This window comes from Balaenoptera physalus (assembly GCF_965194825.1).
Source record: "Balaenoptera physalus genome assembly, chromosome: 5".
NCBI classification, from domain to species: Eukaryota; Metazoa; Chordata; class Mammalia; order Artiodactyla; family Balaenopteridae; genus Balaenoptera; species Balaenoptera physalus.
In genome coordinates this window covers 75,124,665-75,146,890 of record NC_138884.1, presented here as the reverse complement: position 1 = coordinate 75,146,890, position 22,226 = coordinate 75,124,665, and the positions used below count along the sequence as shown (strand labels likewise).

Below are 22,226 nucleotides of genomic sequence, written 5' to 3'. Positions count from 1 at the left end.
AGAGAAGCCTCTCTATTGTGTTTTGCTCATATTTTTTTCTACTTTAAGGTGGAAGCTTAGATCAAGCTATAAACCTTTCTTTTTTTTTTTTTCTTCTTTTCAAGCACACATAGAACTTTTTTTTTAGTCTATTTTTTTTAATTAAAAAAAATTTTTTAACATCTTTGTTGGAGTTCTTTTCTAATTATAACCACTTAAAGCTACGAAATTTCCTTTAACAAATTCTTTAGCTGCATCCTACAAGTTTTGGTATGCTGTATTTTTATTATTATTCCATTAAAAATATTTCTAATCTTATGATTTTTTGCTGACATTTTTACTTGGAAGGATACTGCTTAATTTTCAAATATTTTGGAATTTCCTAGGTATCTTATTAATAATTTCTAAGTTACTTCTGCATGGTCGGAAAACATACTTTGTTAAGATTTTGATTTTTTGAAATGCATTTACTTGTTTTATGACCCAGCATATGGCATATCTTAGTGAATGTTCTACATAGTGTGAAAAGAATGTGTATTTTGCCACTGATGGGCTTTTTTCTCCACAAATCAATAGACTGTTGACAGATTTGTTCAGATCTTCTATTCTGTGATTTCTATATCTACTTGTTCTATCAATTACTAGGAGGAGGGGTGTTAAAATCTCTAGTTATGACTGTGGATTTGTCTATTTCTCCGTCAGTTTTTGCTTTATGTGTTTGAAGATTGATTATGCAAATCCACAGCTATATTTATGATATTTTCCTGATGAATTTCTCCTATCATTATAAAATGTTCCTTTTAATTTCTAGCAGTAATCCTCATCTTGATGTCTATTTTGTTTGTTACTAATATAGTTTATACCCCTTATTCCTAAGTACTGTTTAAATAACATGTCTTTTTCAATCCTTTTACTTTAACCCATGTTTCTTTGTATTTAAAGTGTGTCTCTTTTAGCAATATGTAGCTATGTTTTGCTTTTTAAACTATTCTGATAATCTCTACTTTTTAATTTAAGTGTTTACTCCATTTACACTAACTATAATTGTCTTTTTAATTTTTATTGGAGTATAGTTGCTTTACAGTGTTGTGTTAGTTTCTGCTGTACAGCAAATTAATATAATTGTTAATATTAGATGTAGAGCTACTATTTTCCTGTTTTTAATTAGTATTGTTTGCTTTTTTGTTCCTCTGTTCCTTTTTTGCCTTCTTTCGATTAAATATTTTCTAGAATTATGTTCTTTGCAACTGGCCTTTTAGGTATACATCTTTGCATTATTGCCTTAATAATTGTTCTAGAAATTATAATGGTATCTTTAACATATTACAGTTAATATTGTAGTATTTTACATAAAATATGGGAACCTCACTTAGTATAGTTCCATTTACCACTATCCCATCCTTTGTCTTACTGCTGTTATATATATTAACATTTACAATATATTTGAACCCCTATAATACAATGTTATGATTTCTACCATAAACAATTATGTCTTTTAAGAAAATTAAGAGAATAAATATATTTAGTTTTTAGAATTTACCCACATATTTACCATTTAAGGTGCTCTTCACACTTACTTTTAGATCCAGTTTTCCACCTGATGTAATTTCCTTTCCGTCTGAAGAAACTTCCTTGCATTTCTTACCCTTCAGGTCTGTTGGAACCTAATTCTCTCAGTTTTCATATTTCTGAAAATGTCTATTTTTTCCCAGTTTTTTTGATGGATAGTTTAGCTGGATATAGAATTTTGGTTTGAAAGTTTTCCCTCCAGCATTTAAAGCATTTTAAAAGCCTTCTGGCCTCCAATGTTTCTGATGAGAAGTCAGCTGTCAATCATATTGCTGTTCTCCTGTATATACGTAACATACACATCTTTACATTATGTCTTTTCTCTGGGTGTTTTCAAGATTTTATCTTTTGATTTCAGAAGTGTGTCTATGTGCTTGGTGTGGTTTTATTTGTATTTACCCTGTTTGGAGTTCCCTGAACTTCTTAGATTGTTAAGTTTATGTCTTCCCTCAAACTCTGGACAATTTTATCCATCATCCTTTCAATTTTTTCCTGCCCCCCCACCCCGTCTTTCCTCTCCTTCTAGGATTTTTGACAGGATGTTACATGTATGTTAGCCATGTATTACAGTTAGATGTATGTTAACCAATTTAACAATGTCCCTTCAGTTCACTGAATCTCTATTCACTTTTAATATTTTTCTCTCTGTTCTTGAAGTTGGACACTTTCTATTGATGAATCCAAGTTCCCTGACTCTTCTGCCATCTGCAATCTGCTGTAAAGCCCATTCAGTGAATTTTTTATTTCAGTTGTTGATCTTTTCAGTTCAAGAATTTCCATTTGCTTTATTACTGTTTCTATTTCTCTGTTATGATTCTCCAACTGTTAATTCATTTTCCTTTAAGTCCTTGAATATATTTATAATAGCTGCTCTAAAGTCTTCTTTTGCTAATATCAACATCTGGATAGTCTCAGGATTTGTTTCCATTGGTTGCTTTGCTTTTGAATATGAGTCACATTTTGAATATGGCTTTTCATTTTTTTTCTTTTTGCTTATATAATTTTTATTGCATACTAGACATTCAGGAAGATACATCATAGAAATTTATGATTTTTTATGTTCCTCTAAAGTATGTTGATTTTCATACTTGAAGGCAGTTAACTTGGTTGGACTCAAACACCAAACTACTTCAATTGAAATGGGCAGCAGCCAAAACCTCAGATCACTTCAGTTCTTTGACCTTCTAGTGGCTGCTTTTTGCCAGGCACCTTGGGGTCTCCTATATACATATGGAGTTTGGCTGACAAATAAGAATTTGTGTGGATTTTATACGCAGAATTTAAGGATCATCCCTTCTGTGTTATTTTCCTTTCTGAGACTTCCTCATGATTCTCCCACCACTCTACCAGCCCAGGACTTTGCCCTCCAACATCTCTATTAAAATGGTAGCTTTCTGCCACCCCATGCCATATGATTGTAAAACGCCCTCAACTATATCTAATCTTCTTTTTAAACTATTGTGTTAATTTTAAAATATGTTCACAAATTCTTTCATGCACCTTTTTTGAGAGTTGAAGCTTAACCCACTTCCACTGAGTATACGCTGAACCTGCTGTCTCATTTCTAATAAACTGAAAATATGATAGAAGTGACACTATGTGATTTCTAAGACTAAGTCACAAAAGGCACTGCTGCTGCTTTTTCCTCTCAGTCTCTCTCATCACTTGCTCTGGGGGGAAACCAGTTGCCATGTTTTGAGGACACTCAAGCAAATGGAAATTCTTGAACTGAAAAGATCAACAACTGAAATAAAAAATTCACTGAATGGGCTTTACAGCAGATTGCAGATGGCAGAAGAGCCTGTGTTAGTCTGCTTGGGATGCCATAACAGAATATCACAGACCAGGTGACTTAAATAGAAATTTATTTTCTCACAATTCTGGAGGCTGGAAGTCTAAAATCAAGGTGCCAGCAGGGCTGCTACTGGTGAGAACTCTTCTCCTAGCTTGCAGGAGGCCACCTTCTTGTTGTGTGCTCACATAGCCTTTCCTCTGTGTGTGTGCAAAGAGAGAGAGCATGCTCTAGTGTCTCTTCCTCTTCTTATAAGGACACTGATCCTATCAGCAATGTTTTGTAGTTTTCAGTGTACAAGTCTTTTGCCTCCTTGTTTATGTTTATTCCTGAGTATTTTATTCTTTTTGATGCAATTATACATGGAATTGTTTTCTTAATTTCCTTTCTTATTATTCACTGTAGTGTATAGAAATGTCTTCATCAAATTTTATGGTCACTTTTTATAGTCTCCTACTCTTTGAAGATAATTTCAATTTGGTCTTTTGTTTTTTTAAACATAATAAGCATAGTTATTTTATACCTGTTTCTGATCATTCAGATAACTGAAGTCTCTGCAAGTCTGTTTTTGTTGGTTCATGCTCATAGTGCCCTGTTCCCTTGTGTGCTTGGTCACTTTTGACTGATTTCTGCTTGATGTCCTTGAAAACTTATCTCCATGAATTCTAACATAAAGATGTCTTCCTGCACAAGGATTTGCTATTTCTTCCAGGTATTTACAAGCACTAATTAGTATATAACTAATTTTTTTTTAAAGATTTATTTTTTATTGATTGATTAATTGCTATGTTGGGTCTTTGTTTCTGTGCTAGGGCTTTCTCTAGTTGCGGCAAGCAGGGGCCACTCTTCATCGCGGTGCGTGGGCCTCTCACTATCGTGGCCTCTCTTGTTGCGGAGCACAGGCTCCAGACGCGCAGGCTCAGTAGTTGTGGCTCATGGGCCTAGTTGCTCCACGGCATGTGGGATCTTCCCAGACCAGGGCTCGAACCCGTGTCCCCTGCATTGGCAGGCAGATTCTCAACCACTGCGCCACCAGGGAAGCCCCATATAACTAATTTATATCAAATTCACAGTTTGAAGTTTGTTGGATCACCCAGACAATATGCCTTAGGTTGCAATCTATGTGAGAGCTCTCTTGAGCCACAACTTCTAGGGGATAGGTTTTATTGCTTTTCTTTTTCTCTCCTGCTCCACTAGGCATCAAGACGACCTTCCCTGAATTCCCCTAGACATGGGTTTATCTCTGGTTCATACTCCTATTAGTTTCCCATGCTTCCATGGACCATACCCTTTGATTCCTCGTCACCCTGTGATTACACCCAGGAACGAACTGCAGATTGCTAAGATGGCCTTGTGGTAAAACTGGCTTTAAAGCTCTGGAAATCCATTCACCTGCTTTTCCACTTTCCCTTTGATTTTGGTCTCATCATTTACTATCACGTTATCTCTGATGCTTTTAAGGAGATAGGTTTTACATTCTAGCCAGCATTATTCAGCAGGAGAGTTGGTCCAAATAACTGAGCCCTCTATTATCAGAAAATCCAGCAGTCACCTTTTTAAAAAACCCTCCCTGCACTTTGCACCCCCTACCACCCTATCTCTCTTTTCTCCTTCCTACTCAAACTTCTTAAAATAATTGTCTATATATGCTGTAACCACTTCCACCTCCCATTCATTCTTTGACCTACTCCAAATTTGGCTTCTACCTCCAATACTCCTTTCAAAACTGTTCTAAGGTCACCTATGAGCTCCATGTTGTTATTTTCAATGGATTTTCATTGTATTTGATATCTCAGGCAGAACTGGGGAGAGTTTGTCATTCTTTTCGTTAAAACACTCTTTCTTGATATTCATGATATCACATACTTATGGTTTTATTCATACCTCTCCGTGACTGCTCTTCCTTAACTGATCTGGGAGTTAGTTGCAATGGGATTTAATAGTAAATGCTCTATACTCTGATCTTCCCTTCACCTTTAGAAATTATCTATGAAATTGTAATAAGAGAAATAGAAATAGGCATCGCAATCTATTTGATAAAGGTATTATGGCATTTATCATGACACAGTTATATCTGACTCTCTCTTATTCCCCCACAGTAAGCTCTTTTAGAACAAGTCCACAACTACACATAAGCACTGAATAACTGGCTATTGAATAAATCAATGAATAAATAAATGAACACAGATTAATATGCTGTCGTCTCTACTCTCAATTACATTTCAGCCTATTTCTTGAAGAGCAGACAAAAATCAGGACAAATTTGCAATGTTTTTACATAGTGAATAAAATGCACTTGCTAGGAATCTATTATTAACACAAAAGGAATACCCTTTAAAATTATATGTAATTTGTGTTCAAAATATCCTAACAAATTATACAGCATAAACGATTTCCAAAATTAAATATGTAAAACTAGAAAAATCACAGGGGTTTTAATCTGGGATAGCAGGTGGGAAGAAGCTTTTCTGAAGTTGGAAATGAGAATTTTACTCTGATTTAAAAAAGGAAATAAAAGCACAGCCTTCTGCTTAATAATGCAGCTTTAGATAGAGGAGCAACCTTCTTACGAATTAATGGAAGTTTAACAGAGTTTTTGTGATCAGGTAGGAGAAACTCCAGGGACAGCTGGTCTTTCTCAAGACAGATGCGACTATTAGGGTTCCCTCTCTGACCTTTTTAAAATGTAGTGGGGCAGGATACTTAAATTTAATTACACTTGGGCTAAAGCTGATGGTCTATTTCTTAAGTCAGAAATAGCGCAGCAGTAAGATTTCCAGGATATAGGTGTGAAACGCAATCCAAAGGCTTCCTCCAGCGACAAGCGGAAGTCTTTCTTGAGTGTTGAAAAAACGGCGTTCTCCTAGAGGTAATTTGAATTTCTCTCCAATCGTGACAGAGACGCAAGCAAAATTCAGCTCTCACTGAAAACAAATGTTAGAACCTAACCCCTATAGGCCGCCCTCCCCATCGCGCTCAGCCTCAGGCCCAGCCAGGGACCCCGCTGGGGTGTCCAGGTTCCCCGGAAGCCGCGACTCCCACCTGCATGGTGTTCCGCCTCGCCCCTCACACGCCGGTGTCGTCTAACTCCTGGCGGGGACTGCTGGCTCCGACGTCCCCTCGAAGCCACAAGGGAGCCCGCCGAGGTCCTAGCTATTCCCACTGCCCAGGGGGAGGGAGACGGGAGAACAAGAGCCTCTGACGCACGTGCGCCTGGCGAAGCTCTGTTGCCAGGCAACGCGGAGGTGTGGCCTAGGAAGTGGCTGTGGGTACTGACGCACCTGGACTTGGGCATTTATCCCAAGCAGCGCCTCTTTCGTTCATGATACTGGTGCCGGCATTCCTCCCACCCTTCCCTCCACCACCTCCAAAATCACGCGTTGTTTCCGTGCCTCCGGCACCCTTCAATCCCTGAGTCCTGTCTTCATGGAGAAGTAACAAAATCCTGGGGAGAGAACTCTTCAGAGTAGAAGTTCTTAACGTGGAACCCATAGCCTATATTTGGATGGACTTCAGGGGGTGCCTAGCCCCAGTCCTCGATGCACACATAATTGTGTTGTATGTGTAAGTTTTGGGGGGTATTTAAGGACCAGAGCTTTCATCAGATTCTCAAATGGCTCTCTGCCGCCACCTTAAAAACCCATTGCCTTAGGAGACAGGAGCTCAGACTTTAGGTAGGAAACCTAGACAGTTTGGTTCCTTGGTGTTTAGATGAAGGAAAGGATGTTTACTGGGAGCTGCCAGGAACATGAGGAAAACATATGATGTTATTGCCAAATAAGGTTATACCCATGGTCACAAAGATGCGAAAAGAGTTGGAAAAGAAGAAAAAATGTTTTTAGTGACACAGTTTTAAACTCGGGCTCAGCATTGGACTACTCCATCTGTAGTGCCCAGTTAATACAAATCGTACATTCCTAACAGCCTATATGTTTTGTTTTATTTGTGTGTAAAATATTAATATTAAATATAAAATATTTTAAAACATCACACTATTTTTGTAACCATGTTTTGTTTTCTTCTTTTTCTCATTCCCCTCCTCCTCCTCTCCCCTCCCGCCTTCCTCCCTCATTCCCCTTCTACTCCTCCTCCTCTTTCTTCTTCTTCTCCGTCTTCTTTTTAATATCAGGGGAACCCCCCAAAATGTAAGTGGCCTAAGTCTCTCTAGATTTCCGACAGGCCCTGGGAGCTGCTGCTTGAATTAGCAGTCAACTCCCTTTCTTATTTTGACAATCTAAAATCCAGGCTAGTTGAATTACTGTGCATAGCACTAGCTAACACTGCCTATACATTTAGAGCTTTAGAGCCCTTTTGTTACCGAATTAAGTCCTACGGACCCTGCTCAGCCCCTAGCTGGGCAATGGCTCTCTGCCTTGGCGGGGGGAGGGTTCTTTTTCCATTCACGTTCAAGCAGCCAAATAACGAAGCCAAAGCTGAGATCAACATAGCACAAGCTTTATTCAGTGGCCAAAGAATGGAGAAGCAGGAACTAAGTTCACAGATCCACTTCTTGCCCACGTGTCCAGAGGGCTTTAATTTTAAAGAGTAAAGACAAAGGGAGGAGGAGTGAGGTTAATGATGGGGAGGCATATGCATTAGTCTACTGGGGAAGAGGCAGAGTTTTTTCCAAGGGAATGGAGTGCCACCCCTTTTTATCCTTTTTTGGTCCTTAATATCCAGTCTTGGCCACGAGTAGGCATGTCATTTAATATGCTAATGTAGTAAAATCAGCATATAATGAGATTCAGGGTCTGTTGGAGGTCAGATCTGTCACCATCTTGGTCCTAGCTGGTTCCATCTGGTTTTTGTTTGTTTGTAGCTTCCTTTTTTATTTCTGGACCCTTTAAAGATTTATGTTAACTCTTGCTAAAAGTGGGGGTTGGCAGGTTTTGAGCAAAGACCTGGAGCAGCTCTGGCAACATTCTCTGTCTCAAGTCCGCATCTCATCAAGGCAATTCATTTTTTAAAGAAGATACTTTTTGTTCTCTTCTGCTCCTTCTTTCTCATGTTCTTCACGTGGGTTGACAAGAAGTGAAATTCAGGGACTCTGTTAGAAAAAGGCATAATTTAAGCTATAATCAGTGGTCATCATTAGTAAGACAAAGGCTTGTTAGATACTCTGAAGAACGTAAGAACTAATCCTACCCACACAGAGAGCCAGCCTTCTCTAATCAGCCAGCAACCGGCTGGTAGAGTAGGCGGTTATCCAAGAGGCCAGGTCAGAAGGGAAAATCCAGGGGAATCTGAAGGGAAAACCCAGGGGAACCTGAAGGGAAAGAATCTCAACATCCATATGAGGTTAATTGTGCCCACTAGACACTGATTTGATGTAAAAAGTTCACCCACTGTGTTCATGATTCTCTACTAGTAAGATTGCATTCTTTCTGGACAAGGCTGGTTGCCTTTCAGATGCTGCAGGGTGAAACAACTAGATAACTAATAAGAATCTATTGTATAGCACAGGGAACTCTACTCAATACTCTGTAATGACCTATATGGGGTAAGAATCTAAAAGAGAGTGGATATATGTATATGTATAACTGACTCACTTTGCTGTACAGCAGAAACTAACACAACATTGTAAATCAACTATACTCCAATAAAAAAAAAAAGATAAACTTAATACTACTACTTGGTAGAAAAAGCTGGCCTCCTGTTGTGTGAGTAGCAATAAGACATCTATTTTACAGTGTATATATCAGAACTTGCTTATTGGACTATTGGATGGATCATGGCCAAGTCCTCCAACTAGTTTAGTTTTAGTTGGTATTCATGTTCTAAGATTGTTAGCTATTTGGCATTCTGCTATTTTGTAAGAGCTGGTGATTTTGTCACTGAAGAAATCCAAATAGAATAAACTAAAATCGCTCATTAAAACTCAGCTCTACTAACTACCTTTAATAAAAATATCAAAAGAGCATTGTATATGAGTACCATCAACAGCCTCAAGGATCTAAGGAACATAATTATTCACAGCTTTATTATACACTATCTATCATTACAACACTAAGAAAAAATATTTTAAGATGCTTCTTTAATTTTCAACAAACTAAACATTTACAATCTCAATCAACTTTTACTGAGAATGCTTACAACACAGGGATTCTCAAACATGTTAAACTTAGCAAGGATTGTTTTTCAGAAGAAAACAAAATGTCAGTACATCTTGTATTCCATAGCGTTGTTTCTGCAGAAAATAGTTGGCATTCTGTTAAAAAAAATTTGAATTTAGATTCACGTATAAACGGGTATATGAATGTATGTATATAATGAGCATATATACAAGTCTATATACACTTCCTTTATATATAGACATTTCTATAAATATTTTGTCATGTATGATAAAATTGACATCTGAGATATTTCTCAGCTATTCTTCAATCTGCATATTTTTAATTATCGTTTAATATCTCTCTGAGGAAATGCTTATTCTGTATGCCACTATTTTCCAAAGTTTTACAAAAATTATTTAACTGTATAAAAGTAGTTTCCTAAAGCTCATTGATGCCAATAAGATTTATGAATATGTTGCAGTTATTCCTCATGTATTTGTGACTAAATCATCCTATTTTATATCTAACCATAGTCTAAATAAATATAAGTCATCAGGACAGAGTAAGATCTCAGATAATCAGATGAGAAAAACAAAGAAAAAGTATTATTGAAGTGTTTCTCTATTGACAAGATAAAATGAAATCCTGAGTGAATTAGTATATGTGGGCCCTAATCTTGGAAACAATCCAAATAAAGCTATTTTTTCTCGGTTTCAGAGAGAATTTTTTGCTAACTTGATCAAATCATGGATTAAATTCCATTTCACATTTATGAGCACTCTAACACTTAGTTTAGTGTTAAAATCAGACATTTTTTCCATTTAGTATTAAACTATTTTTTGTTCACATTTTATAAAATGCCTCAACATTTGTAATATTATAAAATACAGTTCTTTTCCATTAACTTTTTGTTCTTAGTTCCTTGAAACAAGAAAAAATTAGAAATATGATTGCTCATATTCTTTTTTTTAAATAAATTTATTTTATTTATTTATTTATTTTTGGCTGCGTTGGGTCTTTGTTGGTGCACGTGGTCTTTCTCTAGTTGTGGCGAGCAGGGGCTACTCTTCGTTGTGGTGCATGGGCTTCTCACTGTGGTGGCTTCTCTTATTGTGGACCATGGGCTCTAGGCACGCGGGCTTCAGTAGTTGTGGCATGCAGGCTTCAGTAGTTGTGGCTTATGGGCTCTAGAGCACAGGCTCAGTAATTGTGGCTCACGGGCTTAGTTGCTCTGCAGCATGTGGGATCTTACTGGACCAGGGCTCGAACCCGTGTCCCCTGCATTGGCAGGCGGATTCTTAACCACTGAGCCACCAGTGAAGCCCTGCTCATATTCTTGATGTGAACATAACAAGCCTTTGTTGAAACATGAGTTAATACCAAATATAGTTTGAAAATTCAAGTTCATAATTATGCCCCATGAGAACATAAAATTTTTTCTTCACTTTTCCAATATTTGTATCTTTTATTTCTTTCTTGTCTGAGTTGGCTAATGCATAAGAACTACATGAAATAAAAGAGAACAGAGCATCCTTGTTTTGTTTCTGATGTTAATAGAAATACTCCAAAATGTTTTACTATCAAGCCTTCTACTGACTTTGTTTCAGACCATTATATAAATATTGTTAATAAAGATTCATCTCTTTCTACAGGATCTTCTTTGAAAACATCAGAAATTGACATGGAACTTTACCAAAAGCATCTACAGGCATACCTCAGAGATACTGCAGGTTCAGTTCCAGTGAATATCTCAATAAAGCAAGTCATACAAATTTTTTAGTCTCCTGTTGCATATAAAAGTTATGTTTACACTATACAATAGTTTATTAAGTGCACAGTAGCTTTATGTCTAAAAAGACAAATGCACATACCTCAATTTAAAATACTTTATTGATAAAAATTGCTAAACATCAACTGAGCCTTCAGAGATTCGTAATCTCTTTGCTGGTGAAGGGTCTTGCCTAGATGTTAATGGCTGCTGAGGGATCAGGGTATTAGTCGCTGAAGGCTGGGGTGACGGTGACAATTTCTTAAAATAAGACAACAATGAAGTCTGCCACATCGATTGACTCTTCCTTTCAGGGACAATTTCTCTGATAGCATGCAATGCTGTTTGATGGCATTTTACTCATAGTAAAACTTCTTTCAAAATTGGAGTCAATCCTCTCAAACCCTGCTGCTGCTGCTGCTGCTGCTTTGTTTTTCTTTTTGGCTGCGCCGAGCGGCGTGCGGGATCTTAGTTCCGCACCGCATTGGACCTGCACTCCCTGCAGTGGAAGCATGGAGTCTTAACCACTGGACCCCCCAGGGAAGTCCCCCTGCTGCTGCTTTATCAACTAAGTTTATGTAATATTCTAAATCCCTGTCATTGAAATTGTTGTCATTTCAACAATTTTTACAGCGTCTTCACTGGGTGCAGATTCCGTCTCAAGAAACCACTTTCTTTGCTCAGCCATAAGAAGCAACTGCTCATCTGTTAAAGTTTTATCATGAGATTATAGCAATTCAGTCACATCTTCAGGCTCCGCTTCTAATTCGAGTTCTCTTGCTATTTCTACCACATCTGTAGTTACTTCCTCCACTGAAGTCTTGAACCCTCAAAGTCATCCATGAGGTTTAGAATCAGCTCTTCCAAACTCCTGTTATTTTAACCTCTTCCTATGAATCAAAAATATTCTTAATGGTATCTAGAATGATGAACCCTTTCCAAAAGGTTTTCAATTTATTATACTTTGCCTAGATCCACTGGAGGAATCACTATCTATGGTAGTTATCACCTTACACAATGCATTTCTTAAATAATAAGACTTGAAGAAATTATTCCTTGATCCATGGGATGTTGTGTTAGGAGGCTTGAAAACAATCTCGCTGTACATCTCCATCAGAGTGCCTGGGTGACCAGATGCATTGTCAATGAGCAGTAATATTTTGAAAGGAATCTTTTTTTCTGAGCAGTAAGTCTCGATACTGGGCTTAAAATAGTCAATAATCTTTGTTGCATAAGATATGCTGTCATCTAGCCTTTGTTTTTCCATTTTTAGAGCACAGGCAGAGTAGATTCAACATAATTCTTAAGGGCCCTAGGGTTTTCTGAATGGTAAGTGAGCATTGGCTTCAACTTACAGTCACCAGCTGCGCTAGCTCCTAACAAGAGTCAGCTTGTCCTTCAAAGATTTGAAACCGGGCAGTGACTTCTCTCTAGCTTTGAAAGTCCTAGATGGCATCTTCTTTCAATAGAAAGTGGTTTTGTCTACATTGAAAATCTGTTGTTCAGTGTAGCCACCTTCATTAATTATCTTAGCTAGATCTTCTGGATTTTGCTACAGCTTCTACATTAGCACTTACTGCTTCAACTTGAACTTTTATGCTATGAAGACAGCTTCTTTCCTTGAACCTCATGAAACAATCTCTGCTAGCTTCAAACTTTTCTTCTGCAGCTTCCTCAACTCTCTCAGCCTTCACAGAATTGAAGAGAGTTAGGACCTTGCTCTGGATTAGGCTTTGGCTCAAGGGAACATTGTGGCTGGTTTGATCTTTTATCCAGACCACTGAAATGTTCTCCATATCAGCAATAAGGCTACTTCAATTTCTTATTCACGTGTTCACTGGAGTAGCACTTTTAATTTCCTTCAAGAACTTTTTCTTTGCATTCACAACTTGGCTGTCTGGCACAAGGGGCCTAGCTTTTGGCCTGTCTCGGCTTTTGACATGCCTTCCTCACTAAGCTTAATCATTTCTAGCTTTTGATTTAAAATGAGAGCTGTGTAACTCTTCCTTTCACTTGAGACCTTAGAGGCCATTGTAGGATTATTAATTGGCCTAATTTAAATATTTTTGTGTCTCAGGGAATAGGGAGGCCTGACGAGAGGGAGAGTGACCGTGGAATGGCTGGTCAATGGAGCAGTCAGAACACACACATTTATCAATTAAGTTTGCCATCTTACATGGGCGTGGATCATGGCACCGCAAAACAATTTCAATCGTAATATCAAAGATCACTGATCACAGATCACCATAACGAATATAATGATAATGGAAAAGTTTGAAATATTTTAAGAATTACCAAAATGAGACATAAGACACGAAGTGAGCAAATGCTTTTGGGAAAAATGACACTGATAGACCTGCTCAACACAGGGTTGTCACAAACCTTCAAATTGTAAAACACATAATATCTGTGAGGCACAATAAAGCAAAGTGCAATAAAATGGAGGTATGCCTGTATTGAGTTGATTGTATAATTTTTCTTTTAATGGTGAAAATATTTTCATAGACTTCCTGATATTGAACCATCTTAGTTGCTGGAATGAACTTCACTTCATGGGGTCATATAATTATTTCAATGTATTGCTGAATACTATTTACTAATATTTCTTTTAAATGTTTGCATTGATATTTATAAACAGAATTGACCTACAGCTTCCTTTCTTATACTAACTTTGTAAGGTTTTGGTATTAGTATTTGCTGACTTCATAAAAATATTTTGAAATTTTTCTTCCTTCTCTGAGCTGGAAAAATCTGAAATTTCTTGTCCTAGTACTCTTGACAGGAGAGTTTCTAGATAACATTCTCGATTTTTTTCCAAGGCTATCAGTATGCTTAGATTTTTTTTTTTTCTTTTTTCTGAGGTCAATTTTGGTAGCATCTACTTTATTATATATTCTCCATTTTATCTAGGTTTTCAAACTGATAGGCACAGAGATTTGAAAAGTACTCTTATGACTCCCATTTCTTCTGTATCTGTTTTAATTTCCCTCTTTTCATTTGTATTTTTGTATATTTATGGTTTCTTCTTTTCATTGATTAGGCTAGGAAAATTAGGATAGTTATTTCATTTTTTATAAAGAATAAGATTTTTGGTTTATTTACCAATTGTTGTATTTTACTATTTTATAATCAATTAATTTCATCTTTCATTTTATAATTTTCTTCCTCTGCTTTCCTGAGGTTCACCTTGTTGTTCTTTTTAACTTAATGACAAATTCCTAATTCACTCACTTTTTCTTGCTTGATAGTGTTTAAAGCCTTAAATTTTCCACTAAATATGGTTTTGTCAGAGTCCCACAAGTTTTAACATGTAGTGTTTTCATTATCTTCATTTTCTAGATATTGTATAATTTTGGTGTTATCTTCTTTAGTTGGAAATAATGTGTTTTGATTTTCGTTTCTATGAGAAAATATTAAGAATTTTATATTCTTAAGCTAAATATGTATGTATTAAAGGGTTGAGATAAATTATATGAATGAAATATTTGCAAAAATATGTTCAGCGTAGAATCTGCATTTAGGATTATATAAAGTTAGTAGAATATAGTTTTATTTCTGTGGTATAAATTTATCAATGTACATTTGCATTTAATTTTAAAATTCATAGCCTAATAAGTTATTAAGATTAACATATTTATTAAATGTGTAGGGCCATTCAATAGCTACTAAGTGTCTATTGTATCTCCAGCACTGAGGTGGAAACTCTGGGAGTCCCAAAGTAGAAGTCATGCTTTCATGTCTTTCCACATTTTCTTAGTTCTCTGGAAATGGTAAATCACAGCTCTTATAAAGAATCTTTGAATATAGGTCATCTGGAAGTCAGAAATGCATCCAGTCTGTAAGTTATGGCCCACTATTATGGACACTGATGACCAAAATAAGAACATGATCCCTGACACATTCTACTTGCACAGTAAATGATAATTAGGTCAGTGTCTGCAAAACTGATGATGACTATTGTGACATAGTGTGAGGAATGCACGACATGGGCAAAGCAAATCTGGCCCTAAAATACTGGCATTTTCTGTCATATGAAGTCCTCACAGCCTCTATATTTGCAGTATTTATATAGAATATTAATGTACACATGCAATCAAATAATAGAAATAAACTGAGCATAGGTTAACTTGTGAAGATCCGAAAATGACAGAAATTTTCAAACTGGGTTGAATTGTGATGCACATACCATTTTAAATGTAACCTTCTGACCTTCTTCCATTGCGTGGCTGGAAAATAATAAGTGAGAAACACATCAATGTAACTAAGGAGAGAAGTTAATTTTCATAGAAAGCAGCCTAATGATCTTGATGAGTGGTATTATTTCTTCCTTATCTATATCTGTTATTTTCCTCCTTCTTTCAGTCCATTCTCCTCCAATTTATTGTTAGAATTAGTTTCCGAAATGCAAATCTTACCATATAGCTCTCCTTAGACTTTATAATAAAGTTGTAATTCCTTAGCTAAATATTTCATTGGCTAATATTTCTTTAGCTAAATATTTCATTAGAACTTAAGGAGTAATACATCTTTCAGACACGCATTTCCGACATGAAATGTTATGGAACTAAACTGTGAAATAGGCGAATGTCATTTGGGGTATTTACAAACATGAGTAGTGGATTAGAGAAGAGATCAGAGATGCCATGATATTAAGGCAATAAGGTGGCGACAGAAGTGAATCTCAGACTGTAACACTTGCTGTCAAGTATCTTTAGATAAACTTCAAAACTTAATTAAAACTTATGAGTTAATGTAAATAAATGCACAGTGAAAGTATTTTTCAATGTTGATGTTGATTGATTTTTAAAAAAATATAGTATGTGCATACCCTGAATAAAAAGAATCCTCTACTTTGGCCTGTAATAGGACCTTGGAATTCTTCCTGGAAGAGAAAATGAGGGCATTACAAATCAAACAACAGTAAAAATAAGTGCAAATGCTTCGTGAGAGTATAGTTATTTTCAACTATCATAATTAAATAATGAGGGAATCAAGGACTTGAGTATATAATTCATATCAATAAGTAATTATTGTATTTCTACTGGAAGAATTTTCAGTGATACTAGCAGTATCATCAGTGTGTCGTATTTTAAGGTAATTTCCTTATTAGTCTAACAGATACTATTTTCATGAAATTTGTCAGTTGTACATATATTCATTGATAAGTAGGCAGAGGACATTTCATAGATAATTAACTATATTTAAAATCTCCCTTCAGCAGTTTGTTAGAATGAAATGATTTCTTTACAATACATATTGTATGTGCTAACACACGAACAGGCAAAAATATAAAATAGAATTGTGTCATAGCTAAAATACATAATATATCTATAGAAATTTAAATTGAAATTGAGGGACAAATTTGGTAAACTATATTTATTCAATGAGACTTCTGAGGAGATTTTTCCCAATATAATTATATTAACAGAAATGGTAATGAAAAAAAAAAACCAAATAGGAACAAACTGATTATTCATAATGGATGTATTTTGAAGTGTTTCTTTTCTCAAAATATTTCATTTCAAAGTTAATGGAAAAAAATATTTAACATTTTATGATTTCCATAAAGTTGGTTCTCATAGCTTCCTATTTTCAACAGCAAGTTATAAAAGTATCAGGACAGCAATTATATGAAATTTGTCATCAAGACCTTTTTCAAGTATTCCATAATATAAGTACAATCACATTTTTAGATTCTAAGAAATGGCCCTGACGTCTATTAAAATTCTAAAATCCCTTCTTTACAACAAATGTATCTTAAATTCTCAACATTCTATATCTAATTCTCATCCTGATTATTAAGTCCTCCCAAATTACTTTAAAGATTGAAATGTTTAATATTTAAAAATGTACACATAGAAACTTTATATTTATATGGTTATATAAGAACAGCTATGTATTTTATATTACACAGAAAAAAAGAAAAGTGGGACAAATGTAACTTAAAATGTGCCCAAATTTAAAAATTTCAAACTCAAACATACAGGTCTTTTTAGTCTTATTGGAGATAGAACAGTATATAAAAGAATTTGGGTGGTAGAGCTGAAAAACATGCGGGGATGGAAGTGAGGATGTCTAGCAAAGAACATGTAAGAAAAGGGTTTGAGTGCACTAAAATCTGAAAACTCATTTTCTTTAAGAACCCAAAATATTTCACTATCAAAAATATGGTTTTAAATTAGGTGACTTAGGCCCAGCAAAAGTAATACTTTACTGTAATTTTCTAAAATTCATGTTTTACATTTTTTTCTCTTAGAGATTCCTAGAAAACCTGGCTTGCTGCAAAATACTTTTAAGAGCTATCATTTGTCCAACAAGATATTATTACTAAGTCAGAGTTCACACTTTTAGATAGTTATCTGTAAATATAGATAGTCTCACTCAAGGTGGAACATTTAGATAAAGTACCAAACCGCCCACAATACTGAGTAGCTTTGATTTTGCAAATACTAACACTGAAGTGTTGTAGTAAACTAATAATTTGCTGGTGTATTTTAAGAAACTGGATCTTTAAGTTGAAATCTTACACTATTCATAAGTCGGGAAGATTCTTCAGAAAGTAAAAGTTAATTCAAAAAGGCATATATTACTTCTAGAAAGTTTGATGAAAACTGATTTGATTTTTTTCATATTGGAAATTCTAAAATTTTAAGGGCTACTACAGTCCCTCTTACATTTCTCATTAAAGTTGGCAGCAGTATTGTTTTCCATGATGAAAGCTTAGTTCAACGATGTGAAGAATTTAGGGAGGAAATAGTGATCATAAAAATAAATTTTGAGGAATTTATTTGCCTAAACTGTATGTGTTTTAAAAAGTATTTGAAAACTTTTGGTAGTAGAAGAATAAAATTAATATGGTATTTAAATTAAGAAAAAATTTAACAATAATAGAAATATTCAAGATTAGACTACAAAGGAAACAGCATAGTGAAAAAAAATATTTGCCTAGACTGGAAGTCAAGAGATTGTTATAATCTCTAATCCCACTTACTACTATGATCTTGGGAAACTCCTTTAACTATTCTGAGTTGTTTTCCTTTTTGTAAACTGTGGATAACAATACTTGTTAAGTGCCAACAGAGTTGTCAAAAGAATAAAATGAGATCCTATAAGACTAAAAACTATAAGGCATTCCAACAATGTAAGGCATTACTTAAAAATAACGCCTAGAAACTTTCATCATCAAAAGAGTTAGGATTCTTTTCAAAGGACAATAAAAATGCCACAATTTCTAGTTTAAAAATGTGTTAACTCATTTATGTTCCTCTTAGTTATGTTCATCTTAAACACAGACACTGAGTTTGGGCCATATTTTTGTTAACTGTGGAAAAAACGAAATACCTACGTTTAATGTCTGCTATATTTATAATACTTCATGAGCCTTACTCTTCTTACTAATGCTTTAATACCTGGATAGAAAGCTTGTCATTCCAGCCATCTGCCGACCTGTACACAGAGGGGCAGTAAATGGTCCTTGATCTTTTCTCCTATTCCTACCTAATGACTAGGCACACTGCCATGTCCTTTCTTAAACCAAGAATGAATAGGTTTCCTCACTGGGAGGGGCACGGCCCTTGGCAGGAAGTCTAATCCCGGTTTTCCTCACTGCCCACAATCTGGGTTAGAAGGGACATATAATGGGGAGGAGGACAGTTCTCTTCTTCCTGAGTGTGAAAACACTTCTGCGAATAGATGCTCTTCTGTAGGCTACCTGGGTGTTACATGAGGCTCACCCGGAAGAAGATCTTATAAACCACCACCACAGGGAACGAACAGAAAGGGCTGCCACGCACGGAGTGGCGAAGGAAGCATGCAGTTTGTGTTACATACGTCCACTTTGAACCTCTTCATTCTTTTCTCATGCAGTTGTGGAACGAGCTGCAGCAGCGGATGCAGGACAGATGACTGAGAGACACGAACACACACACGTGATGAGCACACAGGTTTCTCAGCATTGGGCATAAAGACGGCTTCCTATTTGTTTTTGTTTTTACCCACCATCCTTGCTCCAGACAAAAAAGAACAAGAAAGATGTGACCTAAGACAGTCCTTTGTGAGCCTTTCAAAGAGCTGTGGAGAATAAACCAAGAGATGGAGTAAAAGTTGGCAGTTTTATGCTGGGATCTTGGTCATTCTATTGACGATGCTCTTTCCTGAGGGCCTGAGCTCCATCTGCAGCAGCCAACAAGGAAAACACCCACCTGCATCTTTGAGAAGCAAAAAAGCTGTCTGTCTGTTTCCAGACTTACTCAGAATGATTTGGGACACAGGAAGCCAACTCTGTGAGAATCAGTTTTCCATCATGAACATTTTTATCTGGAAGATTAGACTGTACACATATCTAGTAATCTTCTTTATAAAATATAGATTTCATTTAAATTGAACATGTGGAACAAGACAACAGGAGACACAAAAATGGCAATGTGTCATTGCTAGTGAAAAATGTGATTAAGATACATTTTCTCAAGATGTAAAAATGCCGAGCAGAAGAAAATGAAAGCACATTTGAGACATGTGGCTACCTGATAACGGTTTCATTTTAAAGGCATGACTTCAATTGAACCTTCTCACAAATATTAAATTCATTCACCAAATGGACTACTATAAGCCCCATATAATGGTTATTTGTTAATCAATTCAACTTGTATTTCATTTGAAGCCAGTATAACCTAACTTTCAACTCCTCACATGTAAGAATATTCAACGGGATAAACATTTAAAACTGAGTTTATGGTTACAGTTACTTTCCCACAGGTAAACACATGTTTAAAATACACTATGTTCCTCGTTTCATAAACTGGTCCATGGTAGTGAGTCACAAGCTTAGAAAGAATATTATAGTCAAGTAATTCTTAAGTATTCTAGATTGAAACACCAAAGTAGATTGGTTAGCATTTTAAAAATTCATGCATACAAAAAGAAAAACTACCACTAAAACCACACAATTTAGAAGTAAAATGAATTCAAGTTATTGGTATCTGGCTAATCTTAGAGAGTAAATTCTCAAATTAAGTGCCTAGTTACAAATAAGGAGCTCTTAGGAATACAAGTGGTATTTCTAGTTATATTTAAATACATTTTTGACAATCATCTTTTAAAATAATTCTTAAAATGACTTTGCATAAGTCTGTTTTTCCCTTGCACTAATCACCATCTAAAACAATATGTTTTACTTAATCATTTGCTTTTTTTGCCTCTAAAATGTAAGTTGCATGACATTTACTGCTATATTTCTAGTACCTAGAATTGTGCTTGGCACATAGTAGATACCCAGTAAATAACTGTTGAATGAATAAATGAATGAATTTAATGTACTTGTAGTTATTGAGATATAAAATAAATGTATAATAAATACTGAATTCCATTTGTTCACCCACATGTAAACTTTTAAAGAAAAAAACATGAATTTTGATCTACTCTATAAGATAAACTGCAAAAACAGGTTTAAAAAAAAAAATACTAGTGATTACTAATAAGAAGTAATTCTACAACTTACCACAGCATTTGAATTGCCCAACTTTTGTGTCTTCGAATAATGAAATAAGAACTGTTAAAAAAATAGTGAAAAAAAAATAGTGAGCTTTACTATAGATAATTAGTGGTTTCCTTTATTATTTTTAAATGTATATATTTATGGAAATCACCTTACCCTTTTGGTATTATCTTTTTCATCTGTTTCCTGTTGAAAAGAGAGATATAGAAATGTCATTATATTATATTAGAAAATCATAATATGTATAATATAAATGTATAGTTTAAAATTTATAATTTATTATAAGATTATATTATATAATTTTTAAAATATATGACACATGTGCTATACATAAAACATAAGAGTGCAATTGGTTAAGCATATATTACTCTAAAAATAAATGGGCAATTAATCAAAAGCTTTATAAATAAAAGTATGTTTATAAATAAAAGTATGAACAAAGATCTTTACTACAGCATTATTCATAAGAGTAAAAAACTAGAAACATCCTAAATGTTCAGTAGTGGTGGAATAGGAAATACTGATATGATCACATGATAGAAAATTCAGAGAAAAAGACGAGAAGGAATCACATCAAAATATTTGTAGTTGTTATCATGAAAGAACAAGATTATCAGTTATTTTTGCTTTCTTCCATAAACTTTTTTATAGTCCTCTCTCCCTACAAAAATCTGTCTTTAAGAACAAGACATATCATTCCTTTTTTGTTATTCTTTTTTTTTCTCATTTGCTTTTAAAATAAATAGAAACTCATGGATAAACACCATTGCCATTTATTTTCTCTTAATTAGGAAAAAAATCAATTAAGTGTTTTGGAAAATGTCACTATTAAAAACATTGGAAAAAATATAGCTGTAAACACTTATTTAGTTTAAGAGAACATTTATGCTTTCAAAATATCAAGTTTTCTTTGAATTACCGTATGTGAAAGTCATGGAAGTCAGACCAAACCAGTGATCATAGGTTAAACTGCTAATGAAAAATACATTCTAAACCTAAGGCTCTTATCCTTAATAAGGTAATTTTAAAATTCGTTTACCTATAAGATACAGAACATAACTGAGGTATGATACCTCATGCCATTTTTCAAGTTCCCATTGCCTCACTTTGGGACAAAAAGTTCTCACACAAGAATCAAATAATAATTTTAATAAAAACCGAGACATCACAGTAAGAATATAATTTTCAAACCGACATTGACAATATAGTTTGCTTTTTTTGCATTCTTAATGTCCTCTCTGACAAAGTACACTGTCCTAACCTCTGGGCTTAGAAAAATGCATCTGTTCTCCAATTGTAGTATGATTCAAGAAGAGAGAAAGAGCCAAAATGACCTCAAATTTCCCTCATCAGAACTAGAACACATCTTATACTTGAAGGGGACATACCATTTTCCAATTAGATGATTGCAAACTCCATTAATATAACCCTAAATTCTCAGGCGTCAAAGAAACTGAAGTATTTGTTTCTTATCCAAAGTCAATTTATGCTCTTCTAACTCCTCTTGGCATGCTTCCTAAATTGGGTATATTTTCTTCCAGGAGGAATTCCAAGATACCACTGAGCAATTTT

The 22,226-nt window shown here is 35.1% G+C and overlaps 2 protein-coding genes across 4 annotated transcripts in view; both read right to left on the bottom strand.

Moving 5' to 3' along the window:
• The window catches only part of PDCL2 (phosducin like 2), a 67,735-nt gene extending 61,209 nt beyond the window's left edge, over positions 1-6,526 (bottom strand). The window contains exon 1 of the mRNA XM_082464492.1: positions 6,383-6,526. Within this exon, the coding sequence (XP_082320618.1) occupies positions 6,383-6,388 (6 nt within the window). The 5' untranslated portion in view covers positions 6,389-6,526. The remainder of the gene's footprint in view (positions 1-6,382) is intronic.
• Positions 6,527-7,774: 1,248 nt separating this feature from the next.
• The window catches only part of NMU (neuromedin U), a 40,249-nt gene continuing 25,797 nt past the window's right edge, over positions 7,775-22,226 (bottom strand). For 2 of the 3 annotated variants that reach the window (XM_082464493.1, XM_082464495.1), the window contains 6 exons: positions 20,811-20,840; positions 20,658-20,708; positions 18,992-19,066; positions 15,990-16,043; positions 15,348-15,387; positions 7,775-8,387 (listed from right to left, as the gene is read on the bottom strand). In XM_082464493.1, coding sequence (XP_082320619.1) covers positions 15,352-15,387; positions 15,990-16,043; positions 18,992-19,066; positions 20,658-20,708; positions 20,811-20,840 — 246 coding nt within the window. In that variant the 3' untranslated portion in view covers positions 7,775-8,387; positions 15,348-15,351. Of the gene's footprint in view, positions 8,388-9,357; positions 9,549-15,347; positions 15,388-15,989; positions 16,044-18,991; positions 19,067-20,657; positions 20,709-20,810; positions 20,841-22,226 lie in introns of those variants that run through there. The other variant, XM_082464494.1, reaches the window with a different exon arrangement.